At 35.7% G+C, this 27691-nt stretch overlaps 1 protein-coding gene across 2 annotated transcripts in view; it reads right to left on the bottom strand.

Annotated features, from left to right (window-relative positions):
• Nucleotides 1-4428: 4428 nt before the first annotated feature.
• Nucleotides 4429-27691, bottom strand: part of LOC121379029 (microsomal triglyceride transfer protein large subunit-like) — a 56830-nt gene continuing 33567 nt past the window's right edge. Inside the window, exons 18-20 of one of the 2 annotated variants that reach the window (XR_005958798.1) lie at nt 26370-26518; nt 5724-5772; nt 4429-4710 (exon numbers count right to left, since the gene is read on the bottom strand). Coding sequence is in view for 1 of the 2 variants with exons in the window: in XM_041507471.1 (XP_041363405.1) it covers nt 26371-26518 (148 nt within the window). In the remaining variant the exon portion in view is untranslated. The remainder of the gene's footprint in view (nt 4711-5723; nt 5773-26369; nt 26519-27691) is intronic. The other variant, XM_041507471.1, reaches the window with a different exon arrangement.

The following is a 27691-nucleotide window of genomic DNA, read 5'->3' as shown; positions in this document are numbered from 1 at the left end:
TACTGTAGAAGATGTCATGTTTGTTTAAAACATTTAAATATACTTAACTTCTGTTATTTCTTTACCATCTCAAAAGTATGAGTATAAAATGTATGCAATCCAGGCTTCTAACTGTATCTATCTGATGAAGATTGGTGGATGTCTAAACATAGGCAGATGGGTTATGATCAAATATACAAAAGGTCTACAATGGGGCAGGGGTGTTAAATGTCGCAAATTTTATGTACTTGACAAATTACCTTTTATAAAATACATTTTGAATGTGGTAACCTAAGCAGAAAGGACAGGAATATATATAATCCTGAATCTAAAGAAATACAATATTTATGTAACTGTTCATTGTAAACCAAATGGGTAATATTTAATTAATGTATCTTTTATACATGTATATAGAAAATGAAGTTCATTTCACAAAATAAACAAATGGCTATGGTACATGCAGGTTGTAAAAATAAAACATTATTTCACTTTATTATTATAATACATGTAACTAACTAATTATCTCCAGATTCTCTTTGTGCTCGCTCTCTCTGTAGGTCTCTCTCTCTCTGTCTCTGTCTGGGGGCGAGACGTAGCCCAGTGGTACAGCGCTCGCTCGATGCGCCGTCGGTGTGGGTTCGATCCCCGTCGGTGGGCCCATTGGGCTATTTCTTGTTCCATCCAGTGCACCACGACTGGTATATCAAAGGCCATGGTATGTACTACCCTGTCTGTGGGATGGTGCATATAAAAGATCCCTTGCTGCTAATCAAAAAGAGTAGCCCATGAAGTGGCAACAGCGGGTTTCCTCTCTCAATATCTGTGTGGTCCTTAACCATATGTCCGACGCCATATAACCGTAAATAAAATGTGTTGAATGCGTCGTTAAATAAAACATTTCTTTCTCTCCGTCTCTGTCTCTCTGTATACTACATACACCAGCTCACACTCACACATACACATATACTAAGTATATGAGAATGGTCTTAATAATCCAATACAATTAACATGTGTCTGGCATTGGTCTTGTTTTTCACCCCAACTGGTTACTGAGATAAAGGTGAAGGAATTGGAACCTACATTCCGTTGAGTATCTGGACAGGAACATTAGAGGTCTGTTCTAATAGCAACAAACACTGCCAGGATTCATTCAGACAAGACTTATCAGCTCTGGCAGGGTGGTATCACACTGTGTGTATAAAGAGCCTTTCTTCCCACGATGGCTACTTGGTACCTTTTCTAGAGACATTCTTAGGGCTGCAATAGTGCACAGCATTTATCAGTGTGCGTAGTCGAGCAAATGATGTCAGTTATCTGGTGAAGTTCTATCCTGTACAACAAGATTATGATTTTTCATAAAACCAAAAAAACCCACTATTTTATGGGCATCTATATTTTTCTTCATTAGCTTAGCAACATTTGGGCTATATCAAAGGTCGTGGTATGTGCTATTAATAATAATAATAATAATAACTTTATTTAATGAGGGTGACAGGTTTAGCACAAGCTAATCTTCCACTTGGCCTTCAACAATACATTGAAACACTGGAAAAGAAAATACATATATACTAAGTACCATCTGTCTGTGGGATGATGCATACAAAATATCCCTTGCTACCAATAGAAAAAAATGTAGGGGGTTTCTTCTCTAAGACTATATTTCAAAATTATCAAATGGTTGACATCCAATAGCCAATGATTAATAAATCAATGTGCTCTAGTGGTGTCGTCAAACAAAACAAACTTTAATAGTGAGTGGCTAGTAAGTGAGGAAGAAAATGTTTTATTTAACGATGCTCTCAACACATTTTATTTACAGTTATATATACTGAACAAAAAAAGAAACTTCCGATTTGTACATATAGTATTTGTTGTGTTAAAGAATTCATTGTGTAATGAAATTATATAGGTAGTATTAGCCTTGAGCTGTATTATCAGGATTCATGAATTTTATCGATGATTTTTGCACTGTTAATCATCGACAACGTGAAATTCAATATGCACGTGCATGCATGGTTCGACATGTCCCGTGTAGTATTCGGTCAATTTGTTTTACTTGTCTTACTGACATTGTTGTCAAGTGAACGAAAACGCTTCAAAATTTGTAAAGAAATTAACGTTTTTTACATTGTAGCATTTTTAGTATGCCAAGAATACCCAAAAATGTACGCGAATGGGCAATTGGCATGCTTGATGCTGGCATGTCGACAGAAGACGTTGCAAGGCATGTTGGGAGTTCTAGTCGAGCGGTACGAAATCTTCGCATAAGATTTCGAATGACAGGAAGCACCAACGACTTGCCACGTCGTGGACATCCGCGTGTTACAACGCGTGGTCAAGACCACTATATCATGAACACGCATTTGCGCAATCGATTCCAAACTGCCACTGCTACTGCTGCTAACACACCTGGGCTTCATAATAACCGAATCAGTGGGCAAACTGTTCGTAATCGTCTGCGGGAGAACGGATGAATCCAGATTTTCTTTACAACGTGGTGATGGCAGGGTGCGCGTCTACCGTAGGAGAAATGAACGCTATGCTGACTGTTGTGTTCTTGAACGAGATCGTTTCAGGGGTGGGGGTTGTGTCATGGTCTGGGCAGCCATTGCCCATGGTTATGGTTCACCACTAGTCGTCATTGATGGCAATTTAAATGCTCAACGTTACCGCGATGACATTCTCGCTCATCACGTCATTCCTCTGTTCCATAACAATGCCAACATCTTGATTTTTCAGCATGACAATGCCACCTCTCGTACAGCTAGAGACACTGTACATTTTCTTAGGACAAATAACATTGATTTCATTGATGGCTGGCCCGCTAAAAGTCCTGATCTCAACCCCATCGAGCATGTCTGGGATAGTCTGGACAGACGATTGAGGCGTCGTCCCAACCCACCCGGTAACGTCAACGAACTTCGTCAAGCGCTCATTCAGGAATGGAACAATATTCCACAGGCAGAAATCAACACTTTAGTCAATTCTATGCGCCTGCGATGCACTGCAGTGGTCAATTCAAGAGGTGGTCATACCCGTTATTAAGTGTTGTTTTTGTTTTTTAACCCCTACCACACTTGGTCAAAATTTCTCCCAGTTTCTGTTAACCTATGGCCATGATTTTTGCACCAAACCATGCATCATGGAACACTCTTTAAACACATATATAACAATTATCCCCCCCCCCCCCCCCCCCCCCCCCCCCGTTTGTTTTCATCAAGTTATGTTCAAGCAAAGTTAGCGGAAGTTTCTTATTTTGTTCAGTATATATGGCGTTGGACATATGGTTATGGACCACACAGATATTGAGAGAGAAAACCCGCTGTCGCCACTTCATGGGCTACTCTTTTTTTTCGATTAGCAGCAAGAAATCTTTTATATGCACCATCCCACAGACAGGATAACACATACCACAGCCTTTGATATACTAGTCATGGTGCACTGGGCCCACCGATGGGGATCAATCCCAGACAGACCGCACATCAAGTGAATGCTTTATCACTGGGCTACGTCCGGCCCCAGTAAGTGAGGATTCAGCATTGATGGTGTCAGACTTAAAAACTAGTAGGTATTGAGTTCACATCTCAGTACCCGCTCCAACCCAAAGTAAGTTTTAACAACGCAATGGGTAAGTGTAACTTACTTCTCTTTCACTAACAACTAACCCATTGTCATGCACAGATAGTTAAAGATAGCGGAGATGTGTAGCCCAGGACAATATGCTTGAAATAAAAGCATATAAATAATTTAAAATAAATAAATGAGAGCATTCAATATAGTGGCCAAACACCATGCCACTGAACCAATACTGGGATTTGAACTCGGAACCTACCAGCCATAAAGTTGATATGCCTACCAATATGACGAGTCCTTTACTTGCACCCCCTTACCCCTCATTGAGAATGTTCTGCTGAGACAGTACAATCAGAGTAGCTGGTGGTCTAATTCAATCAGTGAACAGGCAGGATGGGTCAGTCCATCAGCAGTGTGATGTAATACTAATTACTAGAAGGAGCTGTATCTCCATGTGCTAGAGATAAACATGTGTTCTTGGATGGTGTTTATTGTGTACCAATCATCATTTGTGAACTCAGGGGTGAAAGGTTCCTAGCTGTACTAGCAAATGAGGAAAGGAATAGGCTTCAGAAGATAATAGCAACTAGGGGTGGGGGTGGTGTATTAATAGCACCCTATTGTATTAATTTGTAAGTTGCATGATCAGGCACAGATCAAGGGGGGGGGGAGAGTCGAGGAGTCCAGAACCCCCTACTCAGGACAACACATTTTGTTTCACTTATTTTAATGAATGACTAGGCACTTTTAAACATTTTTCATTTAATTAGTTGCATATGACCCCCTCCCCCCTGCAAAAAATTCTGAATCCGCGCCTGATGATACATTTAAAACTGTGCATTTCAGATTGTAGAAAGGAAATCATCAGAACCATAATTTCATTTTGATACTTTATTGTATTGTTCTGTGATTACCTAGTTTTAATCTCAAAAAAATAAAACTGTGCGACTATTTTTAACATATTTATAGTTCAAAAACATTTTTGTTCATATTAAAATAAATTACAGCATTGCACATGATATGAATATCAAAACATTCAGACAGCATAATGTACAAGTAAACTTCATCTGTCCAACATAAAACGGTCAAGGAATGGAATACTGATTGTCATGGGCTGTAGTAATACTGGAATCTTTGGTACGGTTGTTTAGTGACATCCTGAAAAATAAAAATAAATGATTTTATTACCATTATGGTTAAAAATATCTTGGTACATATCAAAGTGATATGTCCCACTAGAACGCCAAATGGGACATAACACTATGACATCACTCAATGATGTCATCGATTGGTGCACTACAACCTTACAGGAACATCAACGAAATGAGTTGAGTGATATAAATTAAATTCGATTATGGGTAATAAATAGGATATTATACTTGCTACCATTTCGTATCATGTTTATGGCCCTCGTGAAATAAACATGATATGACATGGAAGCTTGTTTAATATCCTATAATTAGATTAGTGCTCATACAAGCAGATATAAAATGGTACATAACTCAAGAAATTATTGCCAAATTTCTGGACATCAGATTATGTACCCAGGGCTGTGTTCCAAGAAGCAATCTTAGCAAGCACTAAGATCACATTACATGCCTAAGATAGTTATGGACTTGAGGTGATCTTAGTGCTAATGTTGGTGATCTTAGTGTTACAAAAGTTATATGCGAGGAGGGTAGCAAAAAATGCCCAATTTTACATTACATAAATACTGAATGGACCCTTTACTGTACTTAAGTATTTCTATAGTGAAGAAGGATAAAAGAAACATATCACAAAATCTGGTAACAGCAAATAATGTTTGTTTTAAAGGATATCCCTATTTGTGGAACATCCCTATCCCACAGCATTGCATGCTGGTATGTTTACTTATGTTACCTTGTACTACAATACAGACCTCAGAATTTTCTTGGAAATTCTTATCTCAAATGTTCATTTGTCAATGCTAGCTGTCTAACACAACACTGGTAATTCGATGTAGGGCACAAGATGTCTGTAAAATGTTTATGTTAGAATGACACAAAACACAGTATATCTTCTGAGCCGATTTGGTGATTATGTTATCAGACAAGCTTTTATATTTGTTTACCCCTAACACCTTAAAAACTACATTAAAACACTGCTGAAAACCCCCCCAAAAAACTCATATCATTCCTTATAAATTTTACCTTTTTTCAGCTCCAAAACCTTTGTGTTGTGCTTTATATTTGTCTATTCCTGGAAATAAACATGACTTCTATGGGTTCTTTTACAATTTAAGAGAAGTAATAAAGAACAGTAAACCCCTCTAAACCGCACACCCTTGGGACCAAGTAAAAAGTCTGATTTTAAGGATATCTAGTACAGAAAGGTTCAGTTCTGTACTGATATTTAAAAAGGGACCATGAGGAACGTCCAGTACTGAGGACTTCCAGTTTACAGAGGGTCCAGTTTAGAGGGAATTTAAAAAGGGACCATGAAAAAGGTTTGGTTTTTAAGAAATGTCCAGTTTACAGAGGGTCCAATTTTGAGCAGGTTCACTGTACTTTGGCTATGCACAACATAGCCACATCTTGCAAAGAAAGGAAATCATCCTGTAAAATACATAACCACTGGTTGAATATTAACTGCCAAATAAAACTAAGTGCATAAAAGTGCAAGTACTTCCTTTGCACATCACTGGAGCTGGCCCTGATCTCTGTGATATGAACTGATGTCTAGTTACTTTAATCAGTGGTATCTTGGAATAGAAGACGAAATGTACCTGTATAGTTATCAAGGAACTGATATAAAATGTTTCCTGCACCGTACATGTGATAAATTCAGCAGCTGCAGCACACAGAACAGAGACCAATGGATTAATTCTGAGTTTCCGGCTCAATTTATGAACATTGTACATGAAACAGCATCAAAAGAAACAAAAACTTTAAAGCATGCAAATGTTATAAAAAAATTCTTTGTATAACTATTAAATGCTGCAATGAAGCGTGATTTATTTGAATGTACCAACTTCTTAAATACACAAGCATTCTTAAAAATAGCATCTGTCTACAGTCAATTTATGTCAAAAGGTGACCAGTAAATTGGCATGTTCTGCCATTAATCTGTAAGTACTGCATATTGAACACTAAAAAGTTACACTTGGTTTTGTTTAATGACACCACTAAAGCACATTGATATATTAATTATCAGCTATTTGGATGTCAAACATTTGGTAATTCTGACATATAGTCTTAGAGAGGAAACCCGCTACATTTTTCCATAAGTAGAAAGGGATCTTTTATATGCACCATTCCAAAGACATGATAGCACCATCCAACAGCCATGATAGCACATACCATGGCCTTTGATATACGAGTTATGGTACACTGACTGGAATGAGAAATAGCCCAGTGAGCTCATCCTAGACTGACTGCGCATCAGGAAAGTGCTTTACTACTGGACTACTTCCCACTCTTTGTTGAACACAAGTAATAATATACACTGCAATTCTCTACATTGGCCATTCCAAAGATACACTGTATTATTTGTTTTTAAATTATTGTTTTTTTAAATCAATTTAAAAGTAATCTAGATTACTGTCTGGAATCTGCATCAGTTTGCATCAAGTTCAATGGTCAATTAAGTTTATTAAATGTACACTAGTCTTAGGTGCTTCATGTCAAATCATAAAGACAAAACCATTAACACTTTCTAAATTGCAGGGGCGGGACATATCTCAGTGTGCTTGCCATAATCAATCCTCGTTGGTGGGCCAATAGGGCTATTTCTCATTCCAGCCAGTGCTCCACACCTGATGTAGCAAAGGCTGTGGTATGTACTATCCTATCTATGGGATGGTGCATATAAAAGATCCATTGCTGCTAATCGAAAAGAGTAGCTTATATAAAGTGGCGACAGTGGGTTTCCTCTCTCAAAATCTGTGTGGTCCTTAACCAAATGTCTGACGCCATATAACCATAAATAAAATGTGTTGAGTGCATCATTAAATAAAACATTTCCTTCTTTCTAAATTGGATCTCTGTAAATGAAGAGTAAAAAGAACACCTGAGGTATACTTTGTTTCTGTATTAAATCTATTAAATAAAAATAAAACACATACTTTACAGAAATATAAATAATCACACATGGAACTATTTTCCCAAAATGTCCTGGGTTTTTTTTTTACTGTTTATGAAAACCATTTAAATTTCTGTTTTATTTCATAAAATATTTCAAGGTCAAAGACAATGGATCACACATTTTCCAAGAGCTGTTAATCTTTATTGTTTTTAGGAATGCTATTTTCTACATGAGATAAACTGTTTATAGTGGGGGACTTTGGTTGAACTTCAGCAGAGTGTGTTAATTACTAAACAGTCAACACATTTTGTGCTTTGTAGCTCAAAATAATGATCATTTAATTCGGGAAACATTTTAAAACAAGTTCTGATTCTCTATTATAATGATAAAAGATTTAAATAATTACTAAACAAAGATCATTAATCTTTTACACACTATCAAGACAGACAAAAAAAAACAGAAAGAAAGAAATGTTTTATTTAACGACGCACTCAACACATTTTATTTACGGTTATATGGCATCAGACATATGGTTAAGGACCACACAGATTTTGAGAGGAAACCCGCTGTCGCCACTTCATGGGCTACTCTTTCCGATTAGCAGCAAGGGATCTTTTTGCGCTTCCCACAGGCAGGATAGCACAAAGCATGGCTTTTGTTGAACCAGTTATGGATCACTGGTTGGTGCAAGTGGTTTACACCTACCCATTGAGCCTTGTGGAGCACTCACTCAGGGTTTGGAGTCGGTATCTGTATTAAAAATCCCATGCCTCAACTGGGATCCGAACCCAGTACCTACCAGTCTGTTGACCGATGGCCTAACCACGATGCCACCGAGGCCAGTCAAGACAGACAAATTCTCAGGTGTTAAAAATTCAGAAGTGGAGTCAATATAATTACTAAGAAAGAAAACTTAAATTGCTTTCATGCACATGAATTATGAATTTTATCTTCAGAATGTCTTTAACTTAAATAGAACCAACATTTGATTAATAACTGTATTTTTTCAGAAAATATTCATACTAGACATTTTGGCAATGTGTGTGGGTGTGGATAATTTTTGGTATGCTTCCATCAGAGAACTGTTAAGCATGCCTATCATGGGCACAACCTCTGACTTTGCCATAATTGCATCGTGTGGTCTATATTATGCCACAAAAAAATACCATAGCTTTTGATATACCAAACCTGGGGCACTCTTTGGGTTTGGAAACATAGAAAAATCCATATACATAATTACTTTGACCAGAAAATGCTAAACCATGTGGCATAAAAAAGCCCAAATGCAAATCAAATCAAACACTGTAGGGTATATATAATTATATATAACATATATAAAAGTAAGACCATACACCAACATCACCTCTTGATCTTACAGTGGCGGATCCAGAAAATCTATTTAGGGGGCCCGAATGACATGTAGCCGAATGCCAGAAACATTCCCCCAAAAATGCCTCTCATTCTCCAACATAAATTTTAAAAAAAAAATTTAAAAAAATATAACTGTCGAAAAATTTGAGGGAGGGTTGGGTGGGTGGGGGTGGGGGGGACCTTTGTGAATCACTGCATCAAAATATAACCCCTATACATCTATAATGACCCAATGCACTTCAAGCACGCTCTCTACTTTCATTTCATTTCAACAATTAAAGTTCAACCACAGTGTCCTGGGCACACACCTCAGCTATCTGGGCTGTCTGTCCAGAACAGTGAATTAATTGTTAGTGAGAGAGAAGAGGGTATAGTGGTCTTACACCTACCCACTGAGTCGTTAAAACTCGCTCTAGGTGGGAGCCAGTACCGGGCTGCGAACCCTGTACCTACCAGCCTTATGTTCGATGGCTTAACCACGACATCACCGAGGCCCTCTACTAACAGACTACATTCCCACTCAACAGCACTTACAGAAAAAAACCCTGTTCAACAACAGACATCATATGTGGAATGTTTACAACATTCAAATGCAGTAAAGTTAATTTATTTCAGCTACCTTATCAAATAAACCATCTCGATGAAATACTGGTAAGAAGAAAATTCCTTAACTTATGTAATTCAACAGCAGTTAGTAAATATTTATATAATTAATATTGAAAAACAGTTTGTTTTGTTTAATAACACCACTAGAGCACATTGATTTATTAATCATCGGCTATTGGATGTCAAATATTTGGTAATTCTGACATATAGTCTTAGAAAGGAAAACTGCTACATTTTTCCATTAGTAGCAAGGGATCTTTTATATGCACCATCCCACAGACAGGACAGCACATACCATGGCCTTTGATATACCAGTCATGGTGCACTTGGTGGAACGAGAAATAGCCCAATGGGCCCACCAACAGGAATTGATCCCAAACCGACTGTGCATCAAGTGGATGCTTTACAACTGTGCTACATACATGTAATTTGCACTGATGTCCATGATAATACCAAAAACTAACATAGCTAGCATGTATATAAATGTTGAAGGGTATGGGAACATATTTAATGTGCCAATATCCAAGAAAGTTCAGGCACGCCCAATCCGGGCTTAACCTCTGACACTGCCAATTACTAAGTCCGGGACAGGAGAATGTTGAAGGGAAGAGATGGAATCAGGCCCAGTGCTTATAAAACTTTTAGAGTCTAGACTCAACTCTTAATAGTGTCTGGACTTTAACATCAAGGCAATACCATACAAGTTGCATGTGTGTCACCTCATTAGAGATTTGAGGGGCGGGACGTAGCCCAGTGGTAAAGCGCTCGCTTGATGCACGGTCGGTTTGGGATCAATCCCCATCAGTGGGCCCATTGGGTTATTTCTCATTCCAGCCAGTGTACCATGACTGGTATATTAAAGGCTGTGGTATGTGCTATCCTGTCTGCGTGATGGTGCATATAAAAGATCCCTTGCAACTAATGGGGAAAAATGTAGCAGGTTTCCTCTCTATGACTATGTCAAAATTACCAAATGTTTGACATCCAATAGCCAATGATTAATTAATCAATGTGCTCTAGTGGTGTCGTTAAACAAAACAAACTTCTTCTTCTTCGAAATATCAAGGCAATACCATACAAATTTCATGTGTGTGACCTCATTATAGATTTGAGTTTAAAGGGACATTCCTGAGTTTGCTGCATTGCGTAATTGTAAGATGTTTTTGACTAATAAAATATTTCTACGTTTAAACTTACATATTAAATATATTTTCTTGTTTAGAATATCAGTGTCTGTATATTCAATGTGTTTCTGATCATCTTAATATTTGTAAGAAGCCCAAACTGGATTTTGTCTTCAACTAATTTTGTACATACGAAAAAAAAAAATTTTAGGAAATAAAATGAAATTTAACCTAGTACAAATATCAGTACGATAAGAAACATGTTTAATATACAGCCATTAATATTTTATGCTGAAAAATATATTTCATATGTAATTACAATTGTTAAAAAGTCTCTGTTAGTCGATAACATCTTAAAAATTGCAGCAAACTCAGGAATGAATGTCCCTTTAAGCTCTAAAAGTTTTATATGCACGGACCCTCATTTTCTTTTATTTTTATTGGGAAAACTATTCAACAGTAAAACTGCTATAAATAGTAACATACCAATATAATTATATTATTCATCAAGCATATTTTTAAAATGTTAATAACAGTACATGAATTAATAATATTTTATGTTAATTGCAGATCCGCTGACCTATGACAGAGTTGATATAAAACCCAAACTGATTTTTATCTTTAAGGTTTCAGTTTAAACAAAATGTGTTTTTAATTAAACTGCAATAAATCATAAAAATTTCATTATTCATCATGCATATTTTAAAAATGTTAATAACAGTACATGTATTAATAATATTTTATGTACATCCTCTGACCTACATGTATGATAGAGTTAATTTAAAACCCAGACTGATTTTTATCTCTAAGGTTTCAGTTTAAATAAAATATGTCTTTCAAAACTTAATTATACTGCAATTAATCATCATAATTTCATTATTCATGATGAATAATGTTAATAATAATGCATGCATTAAAAATATTTTATGTTAATTGCAAATACTCTGAACTATGACAGAGTTGATATAAAACTCAAACTGATTTTTATCTCCAAGGTTTCAGTTCAAATAAAATGTGTCTTTCAATGCTTAATTAAACTACAAATTAATCATCATAATTTCATTATTCATCATGCATATTTTAAAAATAGTACATGTATTAATAATATTTTATATATTACACATATTCTGAACCATTATTGAGATAATATACAACTTAAACTGATTTTTATCTCTAAGGTTTCAGTTTTAAAAACAAAATGTGTCTTTCAATACTTAATTAAACTACAATTAATCATCATAATTTCACTGTTCATCAAGGATATTTAAAAAAATGTTAATAGTAGTACATGTATTAAAAATAGTTTATGTTAATTGCAGATCCTCTGAACTATGACAGAGTTGATATAAAACTCAAACTGATTTTTTATCTCTAAGGTTTCAGTTTAAATAAAATGTGTCTTTCAATACTTAATTAACGTGCAATTAATCACGATGCTACAGGGCAGAGGAATTGCCAGAAGGAATAAATATTTGAGAGAGTGAGGCTCTTAGGTTGGACCCTGCTGTCACAGGCCATGAGGCGGTGATCAGGTTTCCAGCAAAACAACTCGCCACTGATTGTCAGATTACAGACTGCAGGTCTGGAGAGGGGACGTCTCAAAACAACACAAAATACACACTACCACACACATTTGTTTTGGGCCAGGAGGTAGCCCAGTGGCAAAGCTTTCGCTTGAAAATATACTTACCTTGATTTTATGTATTGTATTATACTTTTTCCCCACAGCTCCTTACACTGGTTTTACACAAATATATATAAATAATATTTTCATATACTTACCATTTGTGATACCCAATAGCCGATGTGTATTTTTGTGTTGGGGTATCGTTAAACATTCATTCATTCGCTTGATGCATGTTTGGTTTGGGATCGATCCCCGTCGATTGGCACATTGAGATATATCAACGGCTGTGGTATGTGCTATCCTGACTGTGGGATGGTGCATATAAAAGATCGCTTGCTACTAATGGAAACAATGTAGTGGGTTTCTTCTTTAAGACTACCAGTACATGTCAAAATTACCAAATGTTTGACATCCAATAGCCAATTGATTAACAAATCAATGTGCTCTAGTGGTGTCGTGAAACAAAACAAACTATTAAAAAAAAAGGGTAATTTTAAAATATAGTCTTAAATGAAATCGGCTACAGCAAGGATCTTTTATATGCACTTTCCCACAGACAGGACAACACATATGACTGCCTTCAATATACCAGTATTTGGGGCACAGGTTGCAACGACACAGAATTCGTGCTCATGAGACACTATGAGATAGACATGCAGGAACTTTTACATACTACCATAACTTCCATTCACCGATATTTAACATGAATACAAGTAATGGAACTGTTAGTATGTTTATTTACATGTATTCTTTCAATAAATTATTTTTCTTTTTCTTCCCATTATAAATTTAATTCCAGTGTGTCCAAAACGAGTCATATATCACAGTTAAGAGAGACAAGGACCGGAGTGTTGGGTTGGATGGCCAACAGTTCAGATCTAACATGTACATGTAGATCTAACAAAACGGGAAGGAAATATAGACTTCAAAGACAGATGGGGATACATCCTGGATTATAACTGCTAATTAGCCCATTATAGTTTTTATAGTCTTGAGTTAATTAACAAAATATTATTTATGGGATCAATTAATTTGTAGCTTAAAATTGTAAAATACAGCACTGGCTACTACCAAGGTATGATAATGAGATTTAAGGAATTGTGAATTGTGGAAATTGATTTCCAAATACATGTACTATATGGAAATGGGAATTAAAGATAGTTGCTCATTTTAAACTAAACAATGATATAGTAAGATTACTTTGTTGTAATAGTAAGAAAAGAGATAGAAAATATTCAGACAGTTGATTATTAACACTAATATCATACTATTTGTATGCTTAGGTATTCATTAACATCTTGTGAATTCATTAAAATGTTTGAGAAATCCCCTCTCTTTCCAGTAATTAATTCAAGCCATACCTTTACTATCTTGCTTTCAACAACTAATCCATTACAAGACAATAATGTATAAACAAACATTTCTTTTTGTCTTATTATCTGAAACCAGATGTTCAGATCTAGAAATAATTGCCTTTCAATACATTCATATTAAAACAAATAATGGCAATAATTTATTTCTGTTTTGTTTATATACATATATCTTGTTTAATTTTTTAGGAATACAGACTCCATGAAAAATAAATAAAGAAAGAAAGAAAGAAAGAAAGAAAGGTCATAATTTATCATTTTATTTTCCATTTTTTTGATTAAAATACCAAATATAATATGGGAATACACTACTGAACAAATGAAATAGTAAAACATGTTATTTTTAATTCTATTATTATTATTTTTAATAGCTAATACCAGTCAGGACTTGTGTAAATGATGGCCATGACAGCAAGTGATGGGTACAAAATTAGGCTCAAAGGAATGATATCTGAAGTAGGGGGCACAAGTCAGATTTTTATCTTTATTTACCATATAGGCCCTATACCTATACAGGCCACTGCATGACCCCATTTATTCATTACACAGAAATAAATCCAAGTAACCCATTTCCGTTTTGCATAACCTGTTATATCCAAGTAAATGGTGCTCCAAATTTCGCGCGAACAAAAAATAGGTTATGCAAAATTTGATTCGTTCTCGCAATTTTCAGAAACCTGGTATAGAGTAAGACAAAAAACAAAAACCATCCACAAAAACTCCGCAGATTTTTATGTGTGTGTAGGAGGGGAGGGCTTTTTCTACTGGCTGCCCTGGTTCCTAAGAGCCTGAACCCCCCTCCCCCAACAAAACCCCCATATTATTGACATATATAGAAAAGAGCAGAGATGATGCACAGCTTCCTCTCTTCCACAAAAAAAAGAAAAAAAGAAAAACACAAACACGTTTGTACTCAACAAAAGGAAGAAGAATGAAATGTTTTATTTAACGACGCACTCAACACATTTTATATACGGTTATATGGTGTCAGACATACGGTTAAGGACCACACAGATATTGAGAGAGGAAACCTGCTGTCGCCACTTCAGGGGCTACTCTATTCGATTAGCAGCAAGGGAATTTTAATATGCACCATCCCACAGACAGGGTAGTACATACCGTGACCTTTGATATGCCAGTTGTGGTACAATGGCTGGAACAAGAAATAGCCCAATGGGCCCACTGACAGGGATCGATCCCAGACTGACCGTGCATCAAGCGAGCGCTTTACCACTGGGCTACGTCCAGCCCGTACTCTACAAGTTCCTTACTGCATAATGCTGAATTTGTCTCTTATATATATTAGATAAAATTTACATATTGGCTACCATGTATTACTGAGAACAAAAATCCATGTTATATTACATGTCAACTTACATATTCTTTCTGTCTTAAAAATCTTGACTTGAGAAAATCCCCAAAAGTGAAATACTGTAGGGTATAAAGTTGAAAGAGAACAAAAGAAAAGGAAAAGAATTTATGCTGTATTTCACAACTTGACAAACAGCACAGTATGTTTGTAACAAAAAACTGGACAAAGTGGCATGTTGGCAACTAGAATGGCAAAGCCACAATGTCTTGCATGCATGTTATGTGCTAGATAGTCAAAAGATAAATTAATCCCTGTTAAGTGCTGGACATATTTTGTATGTTTTTTGTTTTGATTTGTTTTGTTTTGTTTTAAAATAAATTGTATGCATTGGTCTCAACATCACTTTCTCAATAATGTTTTGCAATATATTCCATAAATTGACTGATTTGGCTATATTGATGTGATGACCGATTGTAAAAATCTGTAATTTAGTATGTGGGAAATGTTAACTGTAATTATTTCTCTAGTTTAGATGATAGAATTGATGTAAATATGTTGGGGTTGGTGCTTGTTTTAATGTGTATGTAAAGAAAAATTATATTAAATAGTTAATAAATTGGTAATTTTTAGGGTCTATCTCTGTTAACATGTCAATTGGTACACAATGCTTACAATTCAAAATTTTATTATGTTCATAACTGATTGTGTAAATGAAAGCTGATAGGTTGGTGCAAACTGATTATAAAGAAATGTTTTATTTAATGACGCACTCAACACATTTTATTTACAGTTATATGGTGTCAGACATATGGTTAAGGACCACACAGATTTTGAGAGGAAACCCACTGTCGCCACTACATGGCCTACTCTTTCCGATTAGCAGCAAGAGATCTTTTATTTGTGCTTCCCACAGGCAGGATAGTACAAACCATGGCCTTTGTTGAACCAGTTATGGATCACTGGTCGGTGCAAGTGGTTTACACCTACCCATTGAGCCTTGCGGAGCACTCACTCAGGGTTTGGAGTTGGTATCTGGATTAAAAATCCCATGCCTCGACTGAGATCCAAACCCAGTACCTACCAGCCTGTAGACCGATGGCCTAACCACACGCCACCAAGGCCGGTAAACTGATTATAAATGATAATTGACGATGATGAAATTTCACCGATTCCCAACACTGTCTTATCTTACCCTGGGGTCAGATTCATGAACCTGAGAGATGTGCTGTTGAAGGACTCAGTTGCTGAATACTCATACCAAATAAGAAAGCAATCCTTCAAATGAATGAGCTGTTAGTAAAACTTTTAACCAATTTCATATGATTTTGACCTTGTAAACCATAAACAAACTTTTAGCTGAATATTACTCAAGTTCTAAATGATCTTGTCTTTGCTTTGAGTTAAACTTTTCAAAATAAGGTTAAAGTTAAAAGTTAATGTTTGCTTTGTTTAACAACACCACTAGAGCACATTGATTTATAAATCATCAGTTACTGGATGTCAAACATTTGGTAATTCTGAATCATAGTGTTGGAGAGGAAGATCGCTACATTTTTTCAATTAGTAGCAAGAGATATTTTATATGTACCATCCTGCAGACAGGATAGCACATACCATGGCCTTTGGTATACCAGTCATGGTGCACTGGTTGGGAAGGAAATTAAATCAGAAAATGAATCCACTAAGGTGGTTCGATCCTACGATCCAAGCACCTCAGGAATATACTATCACTTGGTGAACAATCATACCAAATAGGAAAGCTATCCAACTAAAAGATTCAAGAGTGAAAGGCCATGAGGGAAACTTTAACCAAGTTCTACATGACCTTCACCTTGCCCTGGAGTCACATTCATGAACTGGCGTGTGTGCTGTTGGAAGATTATGACTGGGTGAACTTATGCACTTGACTTGTACTGTGACAAGTATTTCAAGTACTATGGCAATCATAAGATTTATGTTTCAGTGTATTCAATAAACTGGTATTTCATGCATGAATACATTATGAAGTGCATCTATATTTTTTATTATTGAAAACATACTTTATTGGATAAAGAACAAAAATGTCAGACCATCTTATGAATGTTCTCTTATATACCATTAATTAATTAATTAATTAATTAATTAATAACACATAATGGTATTATTTACAACAGCAGAAGTTAACTTGAGGAAGGAAGGAAATGTTTTTATTTAACGACACACTCAACACATTTTATTTACGGTTATATGGCGTCAGACATATGGTTAAGGACCACACAGATATTGAGAGAAGAAACCCGCTGTTGCCACTTCATGGGCTACTCTTTTCGATTAGCAGCAAGGGATCTTTTATATGCACCATCCTACAGACAGGACAGTACATACTACGGCCTTTGTTACACCATTTGTGGAGAACTGGCTGGAACAAGAAATAGCCCAATGGGTCCACCGACAGGAATCGATCCTAGACTGACCATGCATCAAGCAAAAGCTTTACTACTGGGTTACGTTAACTTGAGGAAAGAACCACATTATTATCGTGTTCTGTTTCTGGTGCCATGCAGATTCGGTGGCCTAGTTTTCCAAATGCACATGTGTTTCCGATACTGCAGTGAGAGAAGGGTAAAGCATTATTGTAACCAGTCTGCATTCCTTCACACCAGTTCATACCACAGCAAACTGCTGAAATCTGTTGCTAGGAGACAGATAAGTAAAATGTGACAAAGCTGTCATGCATGGCATCAAAACTGAACCAACAATATCAATATCATAACATACACTATTGGTATCAAAACAGTTAATACTGAAATCACTGACAAATATGAAATGTATTGTATATTGGTAAATAAAATTGAAAACTTTTTTTCCACTTTCATAACAAATAACACAAAACAAAAACAAGAAATAATAATTAAAAAAAAAAATTAAAAACCCCCAAACAAAAACCATGGAACATTTTGTTCAGTATTACGTCGCGATTCACTACACAACTTTCAGAGATCACTACACAATTTTACAACATTAAATGGTAGTTGCTAATCAATTTTCAATTGACTAGAAATATTGCTAATCAAGATTTTGATAACAAAATGTTCCCTGAAAACATTATATATAAAATCTTGAATGTATATAAATTATCAGTGGCGGATCCAGAAAAGGGGGGCCCAATGACATGAAGCACAATGCCAAGGGAACTTTGGGGAAGGTTTGGAGGGGGATCGTAATTTTTTGTATTTAATATGTAATAAAATTATAACTGGCGCAAAATTTAGGGGGGTGGGTGGGCTGGGTACCCCCTAGATCTGCCTCTGATTATAATGCATGCAACTTCAGTAATATTACAGAAACAGTGCATATAATAGCTTATTTACTAGTAGACTGTGTTTTTGTTTGAAAGAACTCAAGAAAACAATTTAGTGGAGTAGGTTAGCTTGTTTTTTGGACTATACACACATACCCAATGGGACAAGACAAAATGTTATGTATGTACTCTTTTCACTTATATATTAATAATGAAAAAAAAAGGTGGGTGGGTCAGGTATAAATTTAAAAAAAACGAAATAAACAATTAGGGTCAGCCCTTTTTTCTAGGTGGGTCGAATTGCCAGAAACACAGCTTAGCTTGTTTAAGACACAATTTGGTATGCATATTGTTCTGATTTGGATGTAAGTTAAAGTTGATTTTAAACTGGATCAATATTGGAAATTTCACCATATCAAGATAACAGTAAAAAAAACAAAAAACATTTTCACTATATAACAAAAATATTACAATGTACTCTTCAAAGTTATTTGTAATTAAAAGCTTTTACTTTCATTTTATAAAGTTGTACTACACTCAGAAACATTTTAAAACATTGTAATGCAAAAGAACAAAGATATACTAGTAATTCTATACTTGAGATGGGGAGGTGTTCTCTTGATGGTCATAATTTTTTTTAAAAAGAAAACAAAAGAAATACTTTTTTGTTATTGTTTCTATAAATTCCCTTTACACTCACTACAACTCAAGCAAAACAACAAGATTTTATTACATATGCCAACAGCTGTTTACAGCTGATTGTCCATCAACTGCCTCTTAATCTAAGCCACACCCCCCAGTATAAACCCCACCTCCTTTCTCTCAATGCAAGTTCTGGCCACGCCCAGCACTGCATGTATGCAGCATTCCATTTGACAGATCAGTTTGCTCTTATTTGTGTTGGCAGATTTCATAAAACTGGCACTGGAGAATTGCATCACAACATTCATGGATACTTTGCATATTGGCTGAATGTAGCCCAGATTCTAAGAAATAGTACTAAAGGCTGATGTTAAAACCTCTTTTTTTTTTTACAGCGCAATATAGTTAGGCTGTTCATATAAGAAGAAGTTTGTTTTGTTTAACAACACCACTAGAGCACATTGATTAATTAATCATCGGCTATTGGATGTCAAACATTTGGTAATTCTGACAGAGGAAACCCGCTATATTTTCCTAATGCAGCAAGGGATCTTTTATATGCACTATATCCCACAGACAGGAAAGCACATACCACTGCCTTTGACCAGTTGTGGTGCACTGGTTGGACTGAGAAAAACCCAGCCTTTGTCCAGTTGTGGTGCACTAGTTGGAACAAGAAAACCCCAATCAGTTGAATGGATTCACTGAGGTGGTTCGATCCTGCGATGCAAGTACCTCAGGCATTCATATAAGTGCCCAGTATATTTAAGGAAGGTATGTTTTATTTAATGACACACTCAACACATTTTAATTATGATTATATGGTGTCAGACATATGGTTAAGGACCATTCAGATAATGGGCTACTCTTTCCAATTAGCAGTAAGGGATCTTTTATATGCAGCATCCTACAGACATGATACCACATACCACAGCCTTTGTTACAGCAGTTGTGGCCAGTATATAGAACAAAAAGGTTCGCTAGGTTCAAATTCAGACTTATTACCCATAAGGTTAAAAATATCTTGATTCATATCAAAGTGATAAACCATACTAGAACATCAAGTGGGACATGACACTTCGACGTCATGTGATGACATCATAAGATTTGTGCACTATGAACTTACCAAAGGCTAATCAAACAAGTTCAGTGATATAAACTGAAATCGATTATGAGTAATAAATAGAATAGTATTTATGTCCCTCGTAAAATAAATTTCACTGTCACTTGCTACAGCTCATGAAAATAATTTCAACAGGGACCTGTGACACGAAATAGAAGCTATAATAAATGCACTCAACACTCACACACACACACCCCACACCCCACCCCCCGTCCAGACCTCCCTATGCCCATGTATTACATATGGCCACATATGTATAGATAGTCAAAACCTAATCATGAACCTAGCCTAAAATAGCTGGGGTTGGGGTGGAGTTGGAAGTATAAAAAAAGATTCAGGGCACAGTAATATAGGGTTTCTCCATCTAGATAGAAAGGACATTATTAAACTGAAAACAAATGCTCCCCCCACCTGCCCCCTGCTATGTAAGACTCTCTAAGATCACACATTACAAGTGACTATTTGGACAGGTCTGAGGGTCTACAGACAGCAAAATTGGAATGAAAACCGACTACCCAGTATATTAGATATGATAAAGTACATAATATGTGTCTATCATGATTTTAGTTTTACTAGTCCACTGGCATAGGAAGTGTGTGTGTGTGTGGGGGGGGGGGGGGGGGCAAGGGAGGCATGTGCCCCCCCTTTTCTGATATTTTGCTTTATATTTGCTTCAAAATAGTGTAAATATAAAAGTGCCCCCCCCCCCCCCCCCACACACACTTTTTGGCACCTTCCTACGCCACTGCAATCCATGGTGGCAAGATAGTTAATTTGAAATGTATGTCTTTTTGATTAACTATTTACTCTCATTTGATCAAATAAGGCATCCCATTTTATACTGATTTGAGTGTCAACTATGTTTAATAAATCATTAAATTTCACTAAAATCAATTGAAAGAAGATCATAAAATATTTGAAAGTACCTTTTGAAAATTGAATTTTAATATATACACCAAAGCTCTAAATATTTACCCATCTTTTAATAAATTATTCAAACAAAAACACTAGAAAACATTTGATGTTATAAATAGAGAGTACTAAATTAATGCAGTATATAAAATATATTGTGATTTGAGTTTTAGGCTCATTAATAAAAAAACGGATTATAAAATATACAGCCAAGAACATTTTTAGTTTTTATATCAATTCAAGGGCCATAACTCTGTGAAAAATGGGTAAGCATAAAAGTTAAACTTAATCTGTAACAGTACATGATAAAGCTATACACAAAATTTCAGCTGAATATCTTGAGACATTGTTAAAAACACACCTGGAACCCTATATGTGGGACAGATGAAAGGACAGATAGACAAGACAGGCAGAAGGGTGGAGATTAAACCTATAGTCCCCTAATAAATTGGTAAAACTGTAAGTCAAAACTTTCCCTTCTAAATGTGAACTTGCCTTACTGATAAGAAAACTGATACTGGAACATCTCAAACTTAGAACAGAATGCTGCCAGAAAGTGTTAACTATACAACAGATCTAACTATTGTCAAAAAACCAGAAGATAATACAAAAATGATCATAAAGATGTCTAACAATTTCCCTCTCTTATTTCATAGTCCATCCAACAATGGACTCACAAATTTGTTATTTTCATGAGTTCAGAAAGGCCACACAACCAGTGTATGGGGCAATTAGATGTTAAAGGTTGGCACATCATTCAGTGACCTCAGACAGTGTTTACATTAAGAATGCCAACCTGTCGGGTTCGGGAGAGTTATACATCTAAACACTATGCCCTATCTTTGTTTCCCACTTTATTGACCCATACCTGTCAGATTCAATACTCATGATCAGCAAAACACTGATTTTAAAACATACACAAAAAAAAGGTACACCAGGCTGAACCCAGGCTTCAATCTCAACAAAAGTGTGATTGTGGCAACAGTTTGCAATGCAAAGTGCATATTTTTTTATAGAGTGGAGAAGAAACGGAAAAACCTAGAATGAATCTCTGACGTCATGAAGGAAATTTGATTCTTTTTAATCAAAAGATCTGATGGGAGATAATACTGTGGATGTGGAGAAAAGATCCATTTCAATAGGCTGGAACAAACAAAACTCTCTTTGGGAAGAAGAAGTTTGTTTTGTTTAAGGACACACTGGTGGGGGGAGGGCAAGGGGGCATCCCCCATGTTTTAGATATTTTGCTTTATATTTGCTTTATAATAGTGTAAAAGTGTGCGCCCCCCCCCCCCCCCCCCCCGGCACCTTCCTACGACACCACTAGAGCACATTGATTTATTAATCATCGACTATTGGATGTCAAACATATGGTACAGTAATAGAGAGGAAACCCACTACATTTTTCCATTAGTAACAAGATATCTTTTATGTGCACCATCCTACAGACAGGATAGCACATACCAAAGCCTTTGATATACCAGTCGTGGTTCACTGGCTGGAACGAGAACTCTATTTGGGATCACCATGCTTACATTGATCCTGCAATCACTGCATTTATTGTCAAGATTTGAGGACTATAGTCCTTCCCACAGGGAAGGTCTTTTTTCATACTATGGAATTTTGTAAAAAAAAACTATTTAGTTTTGAGCCGATTGTTTTCTAAATTGCACACACATTTTTTATTTGTTTGTTATTTCCAAAACACTTTTACTTTTCTTCTTATGTCAAACCAAACAAAAATTATTTGCAAAAAACATTTTTGTAGGAGGATGGAACGGACTATAGATACATTTCTATATTTTTGGTCACTGACAAAAAATATAACTTTTTTGGATAAACTACTTTTAAATAAGTTATGATCAGAAAATGAATGTTGTATTGTTAAAAGTTATTTATTCTTTCATTTCCAGTTGTTTTCTTAAAAACCGTTTTGAAAATAATTTTTATTTAAAAATAAGAAATAAATTGCTGTTATTTAAGAACTATGTTGTTTTGGTGTACAGATATTGTAGGCGACAAGACATTAAACACATTTGGACATACTACTCTGGGAAATGGTAAGTTGTAAAATAAAACAGTTAATTTCATTAATTTTTCATTATATGTGGATTGCAGAATAAATAAAAATAACTGGTTATTGTCTTAAGATACCAGCTTTATTCTGCTCAGATCGAATGAATAAACCTTTTCAGAATAAAACTGATATCTTAAATATATTCAAGTGCATCTTTTTTCTGATTTTTTAATTTTGTATGTATTTAATACATATGTATTTAAATTCAAATTAAACACAACTGGCCTTGGTGGTGTAATGATTAAGCCATTAGACTTAAGGGTCGCCACCTAGTACCTGCTCCCATTCAGGGCGAGTTTAACGACTCAATGTTTAGATGTAAGGCAACTACACTGACTTTTTTCTCACTAACAACTTATCTACCCCGGAAGCAGCCACTAGTGATGTCAGAGACTGAGTCCGGGGCAGGCGTGCCTGAACCCCTGTGGATATGGGCACGTTAATAGAGTTCCCAGTTCCCGTACTAACAACTAAACACTAACTAACTAACTAACTAACTAACTCTCCTGAACAGACAGCCCAGATAGTTGATGTGTTTGTCCAGGACAGCATGCTTGAACCTTAATTGGATATAATCACAAAATGAGTATAAATGAATAAATGAATGAACAAACAGAAATTTAAACAAAACTGGCCTCAATGGATATAGTGATTAAACCACCAGACTTAAAGGGACAGACCCTAGTTTCAATCCGTGAAAATGAACACTAAGTTTAGTTAATCTACAAACCTATAACACATTTGGATACAGTTACAATTTAATGAAACATGAGTCTGTAACTTTAAAATGGTGAAATACCCTCTAAAAATAGACTAAAACTTGACTCCATAACTCTTACTTCTCAGACGCACGTGCGTTTTTAAAAATATGAGACCTACATTTTGTGATATTAAAAACACCAGGATGACCAAAAACACTTTGAATGTACAGAAATGGATAATCTAAACAATGGAATCTAAGTAAAGTTTGATTTCAGTTATCAAAAATGGCTCTAATAGTAAAAAATATGCCTTAGTCTTTAAAAACTAGGGTGTGTCCCCTTTAAGAATGGTAGGTATTGGGTTTGCATCCCATGCAGTACCAGTTCCCACCCACATCATCACCACTACACGTATTTGTACAATACAATTCCATAGTGTAAACAACACTGTACAATAATCTTTTTATTATACATTAGTTTCATAGTACCATATTTTCCCATGTATTATGTGCACCCATATATAATGTGCACCTCCGACTTTGAATGTTTATTCCAAGAAAAACCCCATAATACATGGAAAAATAGGGTAGCAAATTTTGATTTGAGAATTACTTTTAAAACTATACTTCTGTTACTTGTAGTCGTGCTATGTTAGCTAATGTTAAATGTATATTTTTTCAAGAAATGATGGCATACATTTATTTCAAAATGAATGATGTCATATTACAACACAGATGGCAATCAAATGTAAATGTGAGAACAACAAAATATTTGTTTAATTTCTGTCTTTTTTCCACCTCCAATTTTCTATTTTTCTTTTTCATTTCGACTTATTTTCGTGCTTATATCCAATTAAGGTTCAAGCACGCTATCCTGGGCACACACCTCAGCTATCTGGGCTGTCTGGTCAGGACAGTGGGTTAGGTGTTAGTGATTAATGATTAGTGAGAGAGAAGAGTGTGTAGTGGTCTTACACCTACCCATCGAGTCGTTAAAACTCGCTTTGGGTTGGAGGCGGTACCACGATGCAAACCTTGTACCTACCAGCCTGTAGTACGATGGCTTAACCACTGCACCACAGTGTCCATTCCTTAGTTAAAAACCATAACTCATGTTTATGACTGGGCAAGACCATCCATAAAATAGATTAGTGCTGACCAGCCTTGGTGATATCATGGTTAAGCCATCGGACATAAGGCTGGTAGGTACTGGGTTTGAAGCCTGGTACCGGGTTTGCAGCCTGGTACCGGCTTCCTCCCAGAGCGAGTTCTTACGGTGTCAATGAGTAGGTGTAAGAACACCGCACTCTCTTCTCTCTCACTAACCTCTAACAACTAACCCACTATCTTGGACAAACAGCCCAGATAGCTGAGGTGTGTTCCAAGGACAGTGTGCTTGAACCTTAATTGGATATAAGCACAAAAATAAGTTGAAATGAAAGGTTAGTGCTACTTGGATGGCTACAAGAGACAAGCACCTGCTACTGTTGGAGAGATAAGGACTGGAATGAGGAGGTGGACAGCAAAATAAGTTAAAAGATAGGAGGAGCTACAAGAATGGCAAGAAATGACATGGAATTTAAAGGAGAAATGGTAATTGTTGACTCATTTATTATCATTTACATAAAGGGGCAGGAAATGAAGGGGTGTTGGAGAGAAATTGGAATTGACAGGAAACAAATGTGAGCAGAATCCATTTTTATAGTGGCTTGAGTCATTAATTATTTTTTAAAGGGACACGCCCTAGTTGTTAACCATTACACCGTTGTTTTTCGCTATTAAACCCATTTTTTCACAAATAAAATTGCACTTTACTTACTGTTTATTATTTAGAATATACATTTCCATTCACCTGAAGTGTTTTTTGGTAATCCTGGTAATCCTGGTGTTTGTAAAACCACAAAATGCATTTTTCGTATTTCATAAAAAGCCATGGGCCTCTGAGAAAAAAAAGTTGAGTAGACAAGGTCTAATCTATTTTTAGAGGGGATATTCCCATTTTAATGTCACAGACGTTGGTATACCACGTGACCGTTATCATTTTGGTTCGGTTTGTTTTCTCGTGCACGGTTCGCGCAATCAACATCCGATTTATTGTCGTTTGCTTGTTGTTCATTTGTGAGATTTTTCTTCACAGTTCGTGAACATTTTCATTAACAATAAAGTTCAGACAAGTAAGTATCTCAATACAAAACGTTACAAACCCTTAAAACCAATAATTTTGCTAAGTCTTACGATATCTGGAGAGGGGATACAACCAGGACAGAACAGTTGGAACATGTCCAGGAGAGGTGAAAGGAACGCACCCCAAATCTGTGCGCACTCTGTGAAATTTGTCGTGACGTAGACATTGTTGTGCTTCGAGCGACATCTACCGGTGACATCAGAATACTAACTTTCAAAATTATTTCAAGCAATTGGGACATGGGGATTCCCATGGTATTTATCGATATAAAACCTGCTTTTTCACTCCATTTGATAAAAACGTGATCTAAGTATGTTACAGGTTTGTAGATTAACCAAATTATAATTTATTTTCGCTGGATGGAACTAGGGCGTGTGGCTTTAAAGACTGGAAAGGTTAGTACATATCTCCGATGTACAGGAAATCAAAGAATTATTAAATTACCTTATTCTTGGCCTTCATTGATTTTTTTACATTCTTCCGAGTTGGCTTTGTTCAGTAAATATGACTCGCCAGGAAATGATGACATCCTTGTTATTTTCTTTATATACTTCTTAGATTTTTTTATCTTTTCAAATTTTTTCAATGTTTGTCTGAAACAAAATAGAACAAGAAATGGTGAAACCAACATAATTATACATTATCTTTAACACTTAACCACAAAAAAGAGAAAAATAACAACAACAATCAGAGGTTATTAGATGTCAAGTGTATATGTGGTAATAGTGACACTTGGTTTATAATGGTAAAGAATAAACATACTACTGCCAAATAGAATCAAGGAATCTTTTTTGTGCACCTTCCAGTCGAAATGACAGCATAATTATATTATAACCTTTGATATACATACCACTCTGATCGGGATCAATTCTATGACCTATCACAAATCAGGCAGAAGCTCTACCAATGAGCTACATCTCAAACAACAACAATGAGTCAGGGCCCAATTTTACAAAACACCATAAGCTTAGTTTTTCACATAAACGTAAATTATCTACAACTAAATCACAATTCTTATTATTAACAGTACAACAAATATAGTTTGAAGTACAGATATTTTTGTTTCTTTGGCTTTAAAATGCTCCATCTTCCTTAATGATGTAATTTTCTGTGTGAAATAGATGCCAAACACATGTAAAATAATGACCGATATAAAAGCTAGCTTCAGACATAAACTTACAATGTTTTGTGAAAATGGCTCCTGGAAGGGTAGTAGAAAAGACTGAATTAATTTTTGGGCATATCCTTCCATATGTATTTTGTTCCAGCAATACACCCAGTAGGGTCAATATGGTTTTAAATATACTGATGGAAAGAAATAAGGGAACACATCGAATTGTAGACCAAATTTAATTCACTACTAGTGTAATAATGTCTGTGTTTCATACCAAGTTGTAATGTGGGATTGAATGTATGTAGTATTGAATGTGCTGCCTATATGTTCCCAGTCAACTTCTGACAATATCAATTGATTTTTGATGCAGTAATTATTTCTTGTTGCTATCTGTGTGACCCTTTATTTCTTTCAATCAGTATAATTTCCCACATTTGCTTCATCCTTCTACCAATCTGAGAAACTGCAGCCAAACTGGCCGAATTGTATAAGTATGTCATATCTCACCCAGAGGACAATATTTCAAAATCTTAGGTATCCAGAACTTGGTGCAGGTTATTTTCACCTAGGTAACTGATTGTTTTGTTACACAAATTATATTTGCATAGCATATAAAATTCTGATGATCCTGAATTTTGTAACGTTCAGTTTT

This window comes from Gigantopelta aegis, chromosome 8, assembly GCF_016097555.1.
Source record: "Gigantopelta aegis isolate Gae_Host chromosome 8, Gae_host_genome, whole genome shotgun sequence".
NCBI classification, from domain to species: domain Eukaryota; kingdom Metazoa; phylum Mollusca; class Gastropoda; order Neomphalida; family Peltospiridae; genus Gigantopelta; species Gigantopelta aegis.
The sequence above is the reverse complement of the archived record's forward strand: the minus strand, read 5'-3'. Positions and strand labels throughout refer to the sequence as shown.